Here is a 15,808-nt window from a genome sequence, read left to right on the forward strand (position 1 = left end):
AGTGATAGCAATTGTCAAAAACCAAGATGGCTGCCTGTAGGCCATGTTGTTTTCCGACTGGTCCGAAAATGAAATGTGCACATCTAGGGACCAAGGGGAAAATACACATGAAATTTGAGAAAAATCCCTTCTTTACCTTGTTAAATAGCGATGAACTTCAATTGTTAAAATCTAAAATGGCTGCCTGTCGGCCTTGTTTTTTAACTGGTCCCAAAAGGAAATACGCATAACAAGTGACCAAGAGGAACCTACATACTAAATTTCAGAAAGATCCCAGAGTACTTTCCAAGAAATAACGATAGAAAGAATTGTTTATGTAGGGATGGACGGACCACGGACGGGCAGGGTGATTGAATAACCCACAACTTGATGATGGTGGGCCAAAAACTGTGACATTAAGTTGGTCAGCGAGGAAGTATCAACTACAAGGAGACCCTGCCTGTTCAAAGGACAATAAACCTACCAAATAAAGTTGTCTGCTATGAAATAAACTGACTGTAACTATATGTAGCTATTTTCAAAGGAAACTTAACTACATTGTACATATACTGTGGATACCAAATTACAAGACTCTGGCAATCTTAATTCATGTTTCCAAAAATGTCAAGATTATCTCCCTTGATTCAAGCGTGATTTTGTCTCTTGTAACAAGTATCCATCGCAATGCCATTTTCACAATATTCCGGAGTTGGCACTCTTCTTTTTATTTTGTTATTTACCTGGATTGTTTAAGAGGCCTCTGTATCTATTATAGATCCTCCTGGAACCAAGCGATGAAACAAAGCATCTTTTTGAACTCTGCAGGACGATGGTTCTTGGAGAATTTTCTCTTCTGATTTTATTTTCACAATCTGTTAGCAATATCCTCGATTCATACCCCATGTCATTTAAAGATTATACAGATTGAACAAATATCAATACAACAATACACATATTTTGATCCCAAGTAGTTTTATTCAATTTTTTTCCACATAACTTCTTTGTGCTATCACAACCCCCCCCAACAAACGCAAAAAGAATTTGTTCAAAAAGTACATATTTTTTGTCTTCCTGGTTTTCCCTTCTTGTTGTAGAAAACCTGGAATTGGTCATCATGATTTCCTCATGTATCACGTTTTCCAGTTTTGAAATCACAGACATGAACGAGGCAGATGAAGACGAGTCACTATGATATGATGAGAAGTGATCACAATGTTTATTTACACTGTACATGGAGAATCCTGCTAAGTCACTCTTTATCTTTGTCACTAGGCTTTCATCGACCCTCAACTGAAAAGAAAATGCATGCTGTGTCAGTAAAGCTACAGGAATACATATCATCCCAACATGTTTGTGTACAGCATAACTAAGTTTATTTGTTATCTAGGCAGGTATACTATTTGTTATCTAGGCAGGTATACTATATCACACTCTTACTGATGAATGTTAACCTTTTGAAGCTGTCACCTCATTTTTTGAAGTTTTCTCCCATTAACTAACATCATATAAGGTTTAATCAAAACAGTATTGCTTCTAGAATTCGAGTTATGTGGGTCAAATAATCCCTTAGATGGAAAGATTTGTAGGCCTTGGCTAGCTTGAAAGCACAGAATATGGTCTGTACCTAGAAAACAAATGATGCATTTTAGTTATCAATGCAACACTTGGTCAGCACAGAATAAAATTTTATGGGGCTTTTCCTTATAAAAGTAGCAGAATTGCTGCTATCCAGCATCCTAGAAGCAACACTGTCAAAATAAGAATTTAAATCAGCCTGGTAGAGCAACTAACAGCTATTTTTTCTGAAAGGTAGCCCTATAAAGGCGGCATTAGACTAGTCCACAATATCGGAAGAAACACATCAAAATACATTGGGCTCGAATACCATAAAAATTCAGCAAACAAGCATCTTGCATACAAGGGAGGCCATCATTAAATGACCCTATCTGTTGATAGGAAGTTAAACAATACAAACCAAACCTGTTCAGATCGACCGATACCATACTATTATACAACATTTCAGACCTTGCCATTTCAACAGTTACTACAAATTATCAACTACTGGTTATCATTAACCAATGATAAGCTGTCATCAAATTTGATATTCTACTTACTATACGAGGAGATGTCAATCTCATCTGGTAGTTCTGTGATGTTGACCTCAAATCGTTCCTGAACATCATTCAACACCTTGGCATCATTCTCATCAGAGACAAATGTGATGGCGAGACCTTTGGTACCAAATCTTCCAGCTCGAGCCACCTGCATAACAACAGGTTATGTTATAATATGGTCATAAAAGTTGGCAGATCAGTTGCCGATTTAATATTTTTAAACTTTAATTTCTTCCCCAGTGTCCCTCTAAAAGCAGAATCAAACTAATAGCCATGATATGTATTACAATTGCTTCAATTTTCAATTGTGAAGTAATTCATTTTCCTACCTCCCCAAATGAACTTTTCAAACACAGCCAGTGATCTCTAGCTATACTACTGTTTAATCATTAATGTTCAAATAAATTTGCATGCCAACAGAGCTCAAGAGCCAAAAACCTTAAAATTTATACATGAAACAATACATTAATATTGTGGACTTACCCTGTGTAAATATGTGTCAGAGTTCTCAGGCATGTCATAGTTAAACACAATGTTTACTCTCTCAATATCCATTCCACGTCCAAACAAATTTGTGGCTACCAGAATTCTTTTCTGGAAATCCTTAAACTGTTGATAACGAGATAATCTGAAAGGAAACAACAAACATTTGATATAAACCAATTTCTAGGTGGACTAACTTGAGAGTGTTAACAAGAGGCCTGCCTAGTTCGCCTGTATCACTCACATGTTTTGTAGATTACAAAGGGAAGAATTGGTAGTGTTACTGCCAGTGCAATGCAAGTGGAAACAGTTGAGGTTGACAAGTTCTCTCAGATGTCCATGGTGTAACTTTAATCAGACAGTATGTACACTAACTAACAGTACCTGACTTTTTATTTCCGACACATTTCGAAAACTGTTGTCAATTGTCGCCAGACTGAACTCATTGATTTCAAATGTTTAACAGCTACTGTATACATGATACAGGTCAATGTCAAGGACACATATCAAGGATATATCGACAAAGCATGTACAAGTTGTCCAGTAAATAACCAGGACAAGGCATTATATAATGTTGTGGAAGTTTCTTAGCATATTTGTGGGACTGAAAGCTGTTCTAGCTGTTCTGTGAATTTATGAAATTTTGCCATTCTTGTGGCCTTCACAGCAGTCTTTTCATTGATAATCAATGACAAACTTGAGCTTATGCCCTGCCTTCTGTCCGAGGTAACAGCCAATGACAAACTATACCAAATTTCTTTTAGCCATCAGAATCGATTACCTTTAAATACTGAGGAAGGAAGTTGTCAACCTAGAATGTTTCCACCGACAGTAATTAATTTGAATATCAAAATCAAGATAGAGGTTGAACTTTTAATTCATACTTTCTTTTCAATTACTGTTGCATGCAGTAGATATAAACCCTCAAATCATTCAGGAACAAGTATTAGAAAATTTCAGCATGGTTTACTCCTTTGTTAAAATGTTTAATAGCTGTTTAAAACAAATCAATTTACATAAATGCTCTCTTGAAATAGTACCTTTCCTCCTGTGTCATAGCTCTATGGATAGCAATAGCTGGGAAGTTCTGTTCCACCAACAACTGTGCTAGGGCCATACATCTCTGGACAGACTTGACAAAGATTATCACCTGTAATCAAAACATCTGTTTAATACACCCATTCCTCTCTGAACAAACTTAAAATGAAGATAAACTTCAAATAAGTGGGATGTCCCGTCACACGAGCTGTTTATAACTGTATACCAAATGATTTCTAAAGAGTGTTCTTACTTCAATGAACTCATCTCAGACAAAAGTGGTATAAATCGTGTCATCCCCATCATTGTGTTAAGAGTGGTGCACGACATTTGTCATCATCGACTTGTTTTAACATTTAACTGCTCTGGTATTAAAAACATTTCTTTTTTTAAACGTCCTATTATTAGCCAGGGTCACTAAAAAAAAAAGTACAATGTATCCATTTCAATTTTTATTGAACGACTTTTTCCTCTTTTTTTTTTTGTCATTACTCTCAAAATTGTTTTGAATTAATTCTGAAAATGTGGAAGAGTCTTAATATGAGATTAGAGTTCATAAATTTTTAATTTGCATGTTCAGAATTTTTTGAAATTATCATTATACCTGTATTTATTACAAACACATTTTCTAACATTTAAATCTCAGACAAAAGTGGTATTAATCGTGTCGTCCCCATTGCCGTGTAAGAGTGGTGCACGACATTTGTCATCATTGACTTGTTTCAACATATGAATGCTCTGGTATAAAAAATAAGTATCCATCTCAAACAAAACATTTAAAAATGATTTTGCCTCCTATTTGTTTTTCCTTTAAAATTGTTTTGAATTAATTCTGAAAATGTGGAAGAGTCTTAATATGAGATTAGAGTTCATAAATTTTTAATTTGCATGTTCAGAATTTTTTGAAATTATCATTATACCTGTATTTATTACAAACACATTTTCTAACATTTAAATCTCAGACAAAAGTGGTATTAATCGTGTCGTCCCCATTGCCGTGTAAGAGTGGTGCACGACATTTGTCATCATTGACTTGTTTCAACATATGAATGCTCTGGTATAAAAAATAAGTATCCATCTCAAACAAAACATTTAAAAATGATTTTGCCTCCTATTTGTTTTCCCTTTAAAATTGTTTTGAATTAATTCTGAAAATGTGGAAGTCTTATTATGGGATTAGGGTTCATGAATTTTTCAATTTATTAATTATACCTGTATTTATAACAAACACATTTTCTAACATTTAAATCTCAGACAAAAGTGGTATTAATCGTGTCGTCCCCATTGCTGTGTAAGAGTGGTGCACGACATTTGTCATCATTGACTTTTTTCAACATTAGAATGCTCTGGTATAAAAAATAAGTATCCATCTCAAAAAAAAAAGTTTTAAAATTATTTTTCCTCCTATCGGTCTTCCCTTTAAAATTGTTTTGAATAAATCCTGAAAGTGTGGAAGTCTTAAATATGGGATTTGAGTTAGTGAATTTCTCAATTTGCCTGTTACGAAATTTTTGAAATTATCATTATACATGTTATTTATTACATACTTTCCAACATATAAATCTCAGACAAAAGTGGTATTAATCGCGTCGTCCCCATTGCTGTGTAAGAGTGGTGCACGACATTTGTCATCATAGGCAAAAGTTGAAATAACTTCACAAGTTGGAATAATACCTGGTACAAAATATAATATGCAATTTTTTTACCAAACAAGAATTTCCTACCATGTAAGTTAATTCAAATTATACTGCAGATTTTTATGCAATAGATTTCAATTTGCAAAGTACATCACATAATAGATGCCTTTTAATTTTGCATAACATTATCCAAGACAGTATTTACTGGAGGAAATTGTGATTTACTGTATGGATATAGTACACTGCAACTCTCTTCCTGATGTCGCCTTAATAGTTTTACATCCTTGGAAAGATTTAGATGGAATCTCATCGTAGTTATGCAAAAAACACATTATCCAAGACAGTATTTACTGGAGGAAATCGTGATTTCTGTATGGATATAGTACACAGCAACACTCTTCCTGATGTCACCTTAATAGTTTTACATCCTTGGAAAGATTTAGATGGAATCTCATCACAGTTATGCAAAAAACGTTAGATCTAGATTTTTTAACATGAAGCAATCGTTTCATACAACACGAAATACTAAAATGTTTATTATTGCTCGTTTATGGAAATCAGATTCAGGAAAAAAAACAGCATATTTATTTTTTATTGGAAACAGGATCACAGAGAAACTGCATGGATTAGAGTTTGAGGATAGATAATTTCATTTAATCCTTAAATAGCTTATTTATAGGCATTTTTAACATTCCAGAACAATGGTAGGACCAATTTTATTTCTTCCATAAATACATTAGGCTCAGAGAGCATGCATTTCAAACCTGGATATTTCAGTAATTATGGCAAAAAACTGAAGTTATATTTCAAACATTTCCCTGCTTTTGAACTAAATCTTTTTTTTTTTGCTTTATTTCTCCTATTGGACCATCCTCCTCCTGCCCCAAGGGTGTCATATCCTTCTTTTATGCAACGTAACACATTGCCACATAATTCTCCAGACCAAATTTCATCAAATTCCATTTGTTTGTTCAGTACTAGCGTTTTAAAAAGATTTTGCCCTTCAGACAAGGCGAGTTAAATTTGTTAATAATAAAATCATTACAAAGAGTAACAACTCGCTTACTGCCGATTGATTTTGGCGACATATGGCTGCATTCAAAGTTTCATCAAACTTGGTTGATATTACTTAGTTATTTTGTTCACAAGGTCCAATAATATCATTATGATTTCCACTGTCAAACTCATCAGAGATCTTGTTGATATATGGTTTCATCAAACTTGATAGATATAAACTAAAGTTGTCATATTCACAAAGTAGTAAATTGTCGACGGACAGATGCCGGACACCACTGTATGGCATAAGCTAACCTTGTTGGTCTTTTGGACAAGAAGAGCTTATAAAGGAACATAATCTGACAGCATGTTTTCTATACAGAAACCACTTAAAATAGTTGAAATATTGCATTTGTTTACAGTTCTACATTCCTGCTCTCAGACAAGGTGGTAATCGTGTTATCCCCACTAATGTGTAAGAGTGGTGCACGACTTTTGTCATCATTGAACGATGTGCTAATATCTCTTGTTACAGATTTCCCCACTCTGAGGAAGTTTTGCAGCCAAAAATATGGGCAACATTCCTAAATCAAATACCCAAAATTTGCATCTTCCCCCACATTAAGGCAAACGGACAACTCCAAACAAGTGAGAAAAAAGCCTGCCATCAAAATTTACTAATTTTTGTCAACAACAGAATAATACCATTTTTGTATTCATAAACAGCAGAATAAAATTCCTCCATTGTTTATAACACATAAGATGCAAAGTTTCACCGAGACTCAAGTCGGAAGCTTCTTTTTCGCAAAAATGTTTTTATCTTCCCTTTCATACAGAGCTTAGCCAATTTGAGAGTAAGGCTCAGTGGCAATTTGAGAGGATAACTTGCTAACATTCTACTCGTATAAACAGAGATTTTAAACTTATGCTGGTTTGACCCTTATACAGATTGAATCCAATGTAATCAATGTTGTCATATACACAATCAATATTTTACTTGAATAAACCTCAGGAAAATTATTAAAGTTTAGTTCAAATAATATTTTTTTATGTTTACTATTTTGTGACCATCTCAGACTAAAGTGGTATTTATCGTGTTATCCCCACTGTAGAGTAAGAGTGGTGCACGACATTTGTCATCATTTGACAGCCATTCACAAAAAATTTCAAATCTTTACAAATACACTAATCTCTATACAAAAGAAAAATCTTCATCCATGAAATCCTTTTGAAACCAGGGTACCCAATATGCATATCTCCGCCCTATTATGAAACTATATATAAAAGTCCACCTTAAACCATCAAAAATTTACAGCAGTTTTATTAATTATACTAACCATTGGAAGTATACAAAATGACTAAGGCTTTAATGCACCTACTTATCAAAGATAGACTGGATGGACCCTATTTAGGCATTAGCATGTTCCAAGATTTGACACCAAGAAATCAAACAGACTGGTATTCAACACATTTCATTTAAAAATACTTACAACTGACAACTTATTGCAACTTTGAAACTATATATATTTTTCATATTTAGTGCTATACCTGGTTGAATTCGAGAACATCAAGAAGCTCAAAAAGCTTTCTGTTCTTCTCATTGTCCTTCAGTTTAACATAGTGCTGCTGTAGACCATGAAGGGTGAGCTTGGAGTCATCATCCACATACACTTCCATAGGCTGAAAATACAATTGTAAGAAACTTCTCCTGCAAAAACATGTTTTGTTAGCTTCAACATTATACAGAATTCTAAATATTTTGGACGATAACAATTATGTATTGTTATATTGACAACCTTCATTCATAACCATGATGGTATTTCAAGAAAGATTCTGTCAAACAAGATTTTGTATCAATGAATTATTGTATATATAACAATTATCTTAAAAACTTTTATGTTTAAAGATCACCAAAATAAATTCTGATCAAAATTTCATATCTTAAATGTATCAATTGAGATATATTTGCTAAATGAAGCAAACATCCTGTCACCCAGCAGGACAAGCTGATACTGGACAAACGGCTAATGCCCACCAACAACTTTGGTACCGTACATCTCGGCTAGATGCAGGCCTGGGTAGCTTGTCTTGGAAGAGGTAGACCCGGTGGAAGGCTACAACCATGGTGAAGGTTAAACTTGACTCATCTCCATGTGTGAAGTCCTCTCTACATCGCCCTACTTGCATTCCTCATTAGCATCTTGACATCAGCGACATAGCTCTAATTCTCGAATAACAAGAGCTTGAAACTGCACGCGTGATTATCCTATCGCGATTCTAACAACTAGGTGAGACACATCTAGCCCGTTGCTTTGAGAGCGCAGGGACTTTGTGTGCCTCTGATGATCTTCTTTCTCTGCTTCCCTAACTCAACGCGTCCTGTTCAAATCCTGGCATTATAACGTCTAATTTAGTATGGTGTATTAGGAAACCTAAAGTATTGTTTTCCATTTAAATCTAGACTTTCAAAATAGTAGATTTTCTTATTTTTAGTAGGTATTTCTGTAAGATTAAAGCATCAAATGAAAGTGAAAAATAGATTTGACAATCGATTCTGTTTTGCGAAAATTGTATCACAAAATTTAGTTGCAAATATTTGCTATAAATTACTCTTAAGACCGTAATATTTTGCCCTTTTTTGTAAGATTTCGCATGATTTTTAACAGCACATCAACCAGCATTAGATGCATTTAAACTGCTAGTTGACATTATTTGAACAGCGCGTCACATTTTTCTCTCTTTAAAAATCGATCTTTTGCTATAAATGCAGACAGCTATTTAGACCCATGTTAAACGACTCAGGAAATGTGTCGACGTAAAGAATTTTGTACGGTAATTACATCTTGCATAAACTTCTTGCAGATTAGTCGGACATCTTTGCTGAGGGTGGCACTAAACATCATGACCTGCTTCTCATGGGGAGTCGCCCTGAATATCTCCTGAACATCTCTTCTCATGTCTGAATAATAAACATTAACAAATTTGGACATGATTGCAACATTACTCGTTTCTGCCACATTAAGTATGTTACACAAACTTTCCAAATAGTTAAATGAATAGTTACAAATGAAAATAGCTGTAGACAAATAAACACATGAAATTTCCTTTGTAATTATGAATATTTTACTTCATATTTTCCTTCTAGATACTCGATAGAATCAACATTTTTATCAATCCTGTTAACAAACCTGTCAACATAACACTTACCAAGTTCTTCTAACATTTTGTCACATTCATCCAATATGAAATGCTTGGCATGCTTCAGGACAAGTTGTTTTGATCTTACAAGGGCCAGGATCCTTCCTGGGGTTCCCACCACAATATGTGGGCAGTTCTTTTTGAGGACCTCTTCATCCTTCTTGATGGACATTCCGCCAAAGAAGACTGCTATCTTTGTGCTGTTCATGTATTTGCTGAACCGTTCATATTCCTTGCTTATCTGGAAAGCTAGTTCCCTGGTATGTGCCAAAACAAGCACCGACACCTAGTAAAAATAATTCAGATAATCATGAAATATGAGCAGTGTCTTTTATAACCAAAATCTGATGACTTGTGTCTGCTTAAACTGGGAAAAATATAATTACTGTAATATTCTTTATTAATTGGGAAGATTTTTGCTGTTCTCTTCATTTTAGTAACAAAAATATTAGCTGGGAACTGGATTAAGACAAGTCTATGGGGAAGGGAAGGGAGTTACGACTGTTGAACAGCCAACTTCTACTGAATATATATAAGTATATTTGTAGTGTACAGTACTGTGTACTGCAGTTTTTTTTATTACAAATTAAAAAATTGTCTAAGTTATTTGTTGACAATTCTTCCATCTGAAGATTTGCGTGCAATCATAATTTTAAACCTTAATTTTTTGTTTGTTTTTTTTTGGTCTTCACAAATGCATGTGTATATCTTAAGAGGGTCTATCAATTAAAGTTTTAATGAAAATATAATACACACCTGGCCATCAACAGGTTCCAGTTGTTGAAGAGTTGCCAATACAAACACAGCTGTCTTTCCCATACCAGATTTTGCTTGACACAGCACATCCATAGACAAAATTGCTTGTGGGATGCATTCGTGCTGAACTGAAATAAACACAAGCAGCCAAATTAAGATTAAAGAAAGGAATAAAGCCAACTAAATAAACTGTTAGCTAAAAGTTAACTAATCATTATATTATGTGTATGTATTGCAGGTGTTGATGGTCTGTGTAACACTTAACAATATTCTAAAATATAAAATATCAAAAAAAATGTTTGGGATGATTTTAGATTACTGACCAAAACTCCAAAATATGCAATATCCCAAATTCTTTTAATCTTTTGGGTTCAAGGACTTTTAGATCTTTTCAAAAACTCAAAACACTGTGTTGGTGTTCAAAGCACCCAAGTGATGATCCCAATCAGCAAATCCGAAAGTAGATTCACATGTATACAGGTGCCATATTACAGATCAATGTGGTAATATGAATCTGTAAATGTATTCATTATATAGAGCAGGGCTTTTTCTCACTGGTTTGGGAAAGAGCTTGTTGGTATCATTTTGGGAAGAAAATTGGTGAATTGGGAAATATTTGTTCAGGAGTAAACAGTAAATTTTGGGAATTTGGCTTAAATAAATATGAAATAATTTCAATTGGGAAAGGGGCTCATAATAATTGGTGAAAGTTGTTTAAATACTGTGTCTGGTATGTACCCGATTTATTTTCGGTGCACATGCGAATTTGTTTATTGGACATGTCAACAGGTTAATTGTCTTGAATTCAGCTATCGATAGAAGCTATGTTTAGCTAGAGTAGCTGAAATCAACTAATTAGCTGAAAATGACAGATTTCCCCAACCTGTATACATCTTTCCATTCTTCTACCATTAATCATTAACCATTATCCAACAATATCCATGTGCGGATCTAATATTGACATTACGTGAGATATGGGTCACATCCTTAACTTAATTTGCTGAACAGAATCATCTCATGTGCTTCAGCTCAACAGGATGTTTTGAGGTTTGGAATTTTGAACAAAAGTATAAAAATCAGAAATCCAAAAAGAAACCTAGTTAAAAACGATTGTGGATATATAAGATTTTTGGTCAAAAATCGAAAAACTCTAAACAGTTTTTGAAAAAATTGATATTCAAGTCTAAGAGAAATGAATAAATAAAGATTATTAAATCTACCTTCTGAAGGATGTTCAAAACCGCAATCAACAATGGCTCGGAGCAACTCGGGTTTCAGAAGAAAGTCTCTGAACCCAGAGCTGTGGATGGACACGTATGTTCCTTTCACATCTTTCTTTATTTGTTGCTGGACATCTCCGGCTCCATCAGCGGTAGCTTCATTCTCTTCTTCTTCATAGTCCAAAAGTTCAGCTTCATTCTCGTTGTCTGCCATTTTTGTTACTTTACTTGGGATCTATTGAAATGAAATGTTTCAAATAATGATTATAATATAACTCCCCTGGAAATTTCACATCTTCCAAATTATTCACTTAGAATACACAATAAACATGCAATTTCTTGAATTGAACAGGAATCAGGACTGGCAAGACATTTCTTTTAAACCTGAACTACAAATAGTAGGCCTACTGGTCTCGGTCTAGCTATGCGTATATTGCCGGTTAGAAATCACATGAATTTTAGAGTTATATGTGCCCTCTCAGTAAGAAATAATTATTTCATAATAAACCAAAAGAGTGTCTTTTTCTAGTCCAATTAAAATTTGGAAATTTAAACGCTCAAGTAACTTGATGATTGCAGATAAAATTTTAACTCACATTTTCTGTTTTAATTTGCTTCAATGGCGTCGTCCTCAAGGATCCTCTGTACGCTAGATGTTTTGATTGGTCGATATTCACAGCTGTAGCCAATCAAAAAACAGCTCTTACAGACCGATCACATGACGTGAAAATGGCCGAAGAAAATAACACGAATGCCGACAACTCCAAGGAGGTTGAGAATACATCACCAATGCAAAACGGTGTCAGTTATAATGAAGACGATGTGGGAATCGGAGAAGTTGAAAGCATTGACACGATAGTTCAAGAATGTAGTATAGGTAAATGACTGTTGGTTCATATTAATTCATATCGCAAGTCGGACAGCGGCTCACAGACCGGCTGTGTAAATAGACTAAATACTATTGAATTGACATATGTTTCCTCTGGCCTGACCACATAATCGCATTCTTTTAAAATTCTTATTGTAAATTGAGATAAGCTGTATTAAATACTAACTGTCATTTATAGGCTGTGAATGTGATATTCATGATGATTCAAAATTTTCTTTTCAATTAGTTATTTGATACGATTTATATATGGAAACTATTTTAAATATATACTTAACATAATTATTTAACATCTTGTAATTATGAATTTTAACAATAAGTCACTATTTTGTTGTTTCTCTGTGATTCTGTGCAAGTAGTGCATGTTGAGCAGACCTCGCTGGTAGGGTGATCCCAACCCTTGGAAAACTCAACCTGAACTACCATTATCAATTCATATTTCAAAAAGTGTTCTTGATACTTACAATCCGTCTTTAGTTTTTAGTTCGTAAGAGTGTAAGTAGTTTTACCACAATATTACTCCACTATCAGGTACTGAAACATAACTTTTTTTGGCTATATTTTTGTTAAATTTTAAATGAATATTTTAAATTAGATTCATTTTACTCGAGGACCCCATTGGAAATATAAGCTGCACTCCAGCTTCCATGGGCAATCCTAGGTAAAGCTTAAAATAGATTGTATTCGAAAATAAGGAAGTGCATTGTATATATGCATGTCAAACTACCAACTGTGATAACATAACATTTATTTGATAATATCAGAGACCTATATTAATTTAGTATATAGGTCTCTGATACTATTTATGATTATTTATCATTATTTAAGAAAATATTAAAAATATTGTGGCAATATAAACTGTACTGAATACTTTGCCTGAATAAATATTATTATTATAAAGTAAGGGTGTTACTATAGAAATAGTAATAGGCCATCTTTAATTATTTTTATTTTAATCGACTGTAAAATTTCAAACACCTGTGCCCTGACATCAGACTTGGATCAGACATATGATGGCCTAATGTCAGGGGAATAAGAAAGAAGAAATTAAGACTATTTATAGCTACTATTATATGTGGATTGTTGTTTTCATTGATCTGTGAGAACTATATTTGAGTCCAGTATCAGGGATCAATAGAGCATGTAGACAAGTAGAGAATCAGATCATAGACTACTTCATTTTTTTTACATTTAAATTAATTACTAATTTTCTTTTCCTAAATTTACTTTAGAGTTTGCAGACCTTGACAAGACATTGGACCAGTTGGACACATGGATGAATAAGCTGGAGGACCAGAATGATAACCTGTATGGTAGAATTGAGGAATTGTTAGAATCTAACAGACAGATCAAAAAAGAGCTTCAAGAACAAAACCAGGAAAGTCAACAACAAGGAGGATCTGACCAAAATTCAGACCCAATGGATCAAGGAGACTCTAAGAGTTAACAGATATAGACTGAGAATTCACATATATACACCTCATTATCGCCATAGCAAAATATATATATATTTATGTATCTTAGTCAGATTACTTAGATCTGAGGTATGACCAATGTAGTTGTCAAAAGTGGAGCACAAACTTGTTTCAGTTGTTGCTGAAACTTAGTCTCTTTTACTAAGGTTAGAACCCTGAGTGTCATAGATGTACAATTTCAAAGTGGGGTTATTGGATGACTACTAATAATATAAAGGTGAAGTGGCTGCATACAGGAGTAAGGTATACCTTTTGGTTTTGTTGAATTTTAACTTTTGTGTGAACTGTTAAAGAAATCTGCATTATGCTGTTAACTTGTCAACATGGCTATGAACATAAACAATTAAAATTGACATATATGTTTTGAGATTGCCCTTAATGTGCACTCCCAAGTCTTGACCATTATTATAGACTCCCAAGTCTTGACCATTATTATAGACTCCCAAGTCTTGACCATTATTATAGACTCCCAAGTCTTGACCATTATTATAGACACCCAAGTCTTGACCATTATTATAGACTCCCAAGTCTTGACCATTATTATAGACTCCCAAGTCTTGACCATTATTATAGACCTAAAAGACATGACTTATGGAAACCTGGTGATTTGGCAGTCCAAGTACAACTGAGAAAATCCAAGGCATATAATCAGAAACTGTTTACTAATTTTTTTTTTTTCAAATTGATGTGTTCTTAGTGAAATTAAATTTGATTATATACAGATCTTCAGAGTGCTTGGTAATGATCAGACTGCTAAGTGATGATCTGTATATGATCTTATTTAGTTGAATTGTATCTTTTTTTTATGTAGAATATTAATAAGATATTTGATGTGATAAATGTAGTGAGTGTCATTTTTTCTCAAAGTGTTAGAAAAAGAGTAAATCGTATTGGTGATCAAGTGTATACTGGAACATAAATACCATTATCCAGGTGTAGAATTGGGGTTTAGAACCTTATCATTTGATATAACTCCAATCAAGATTTCATGTATAATGGTGGGTCTAAGCATCTAGTGAACATAACTCATATTGTCAGTTTTTGTTTTAAAATACAGAACCAAATACCGTAGTAAACTGCAATTCTCAGTTAAAAGAAAAGGTAAATCTGTTTATGTAAACATTTCTTGCCATCAAAGTGACTTTATAAAATACAGAAAACAATACAATTTCATGTTTACCTAAGCTACACAATTCATATCAAAGGCAACCTTATTATAAATTATTTTATACATGTATCAATTACAAAATAGATATTTCAATATATCAAGACAAAAGAAATTTCAAGTCTACTGTGGTACTTGCAACTATGAAAATATTATAACCAGAACAAGTGGCTCTCGTAGAAAAGTTATGTTGTAGAATGTAGATCCAATTGTTCATCATAAATGTATAAGGAATCTGTTCCCATATTATTGGTATTGCTGTATTGTATAAGGATTCTCTCCCCTATTCATATTGCTGTTACTTATAAGAAATACAATTGTCATGTATATCCTTCGATATTGATTTGTTGAAATGAATTGTGATGTATTCCAGAACTGTAAATGTTGAATTTTACAAATACTTGATTGATTGATGATAAATTGTTGTTTTTAATTATTTTAATGACGACAATAAAATTAATGCTAAAACAAAGATGAAGACTTACTCTTTTTTTCCTTTCACGTGTTTTACTTATACCGGGTCTTTCAAAACATTTATTTCAGCTCTCCTATCAGGACATGCCTTTGAAGATGATATTCAATGTATTTGCTTCAACATATTCGTCAAATATTTCTTTTTGGAAAAAAACAAGGCAAAGTCTCTGCTGTGTTAATATATATCACGTTTTAATGTAATTTTTGTACAAATGAACAACATTTTATTTACTTTGTTGGTATATGTGTGTATGCAGGTTATGCATAAAATTATTCTGTGTTCTAAAACTCTGCATTTTGATATTAGATTTTCTCTAGAAGATGAGGTAAAACATTTATATCACTCTGACACACTAACGTGTGTAACAAGAGGTCACATATACATAA

The 15,808-nt window shown here is 33.5% G+C and overlaps 2 protein-coding genes across 2 annotated transcripts; one reads left to right on the plus strand and one right to left on the minus strand.

Annotated features, from left to right (window-relative positions):
• Positions 1-932: 932 nt before the first annotated feature.
• Positions 933-12,124, minus strand: LOC117321612 (spliceosome RNA helicase DDX39B). Its single transcript, XM_033876093.1, has 10 exons — positions 12,018-12,124; positions 11,422-11,656; positions 10,202-10,329; positions 9,455-9,731; positions 9,088-9,206; positions 7,796-7,927; positions 3,617-3,726; positions 2,577-2,721; positions 2,094-2,241; positions 933-1,269 (listed from the first exon to the last, which is right to left on the minus strand). Exons 2-10 carry the CDS (start codon positions 11,633-11,635, stop codon positions 1,256-1,258), a joined length of 1,287 nt encoding a protein of 428 aa, XP_033731984.1. The 5' UTR covers positions 11,636-11,656; positions 12,018-12,124; the 3' UTR covers positions 933-1,255.
• On the plus strand, positions 12,121-15,419 carry LOC117321613 (UPF0184 protein-like). The gene is made up of 2 exons (XM_033876094.1): positions 12,121-12,298; positions 13,540-15,419. The coding sequence occupies exons 1-2, from the start codon at positions 12,151-12,153 to the stop codon at positions 13,752-13,754; spliced, it is 363 nt and encodes a 120-aa protein (XP_033731985.1). The 5' UTR covers positions 12,121-12,150; the 3' UTR covers positions 13,755-15,419.
• Positions 15,420-15,808: the final 389 nt, after the last annotated feature.

The sequence above is a fragment of the Pecten maximus genome, chromosome 2, assembly GCF_902652985.1.
Source record: "Pecten maximus chromosome 2, xPecMax1.1, whole genome shotgun sequence".
Taxonomy (NCBI): Eukaryota; Metazoa; Mollusca; class Bivalvia; order Pectinida; family Pectinidae; genus Pecten; species Pecten maximus.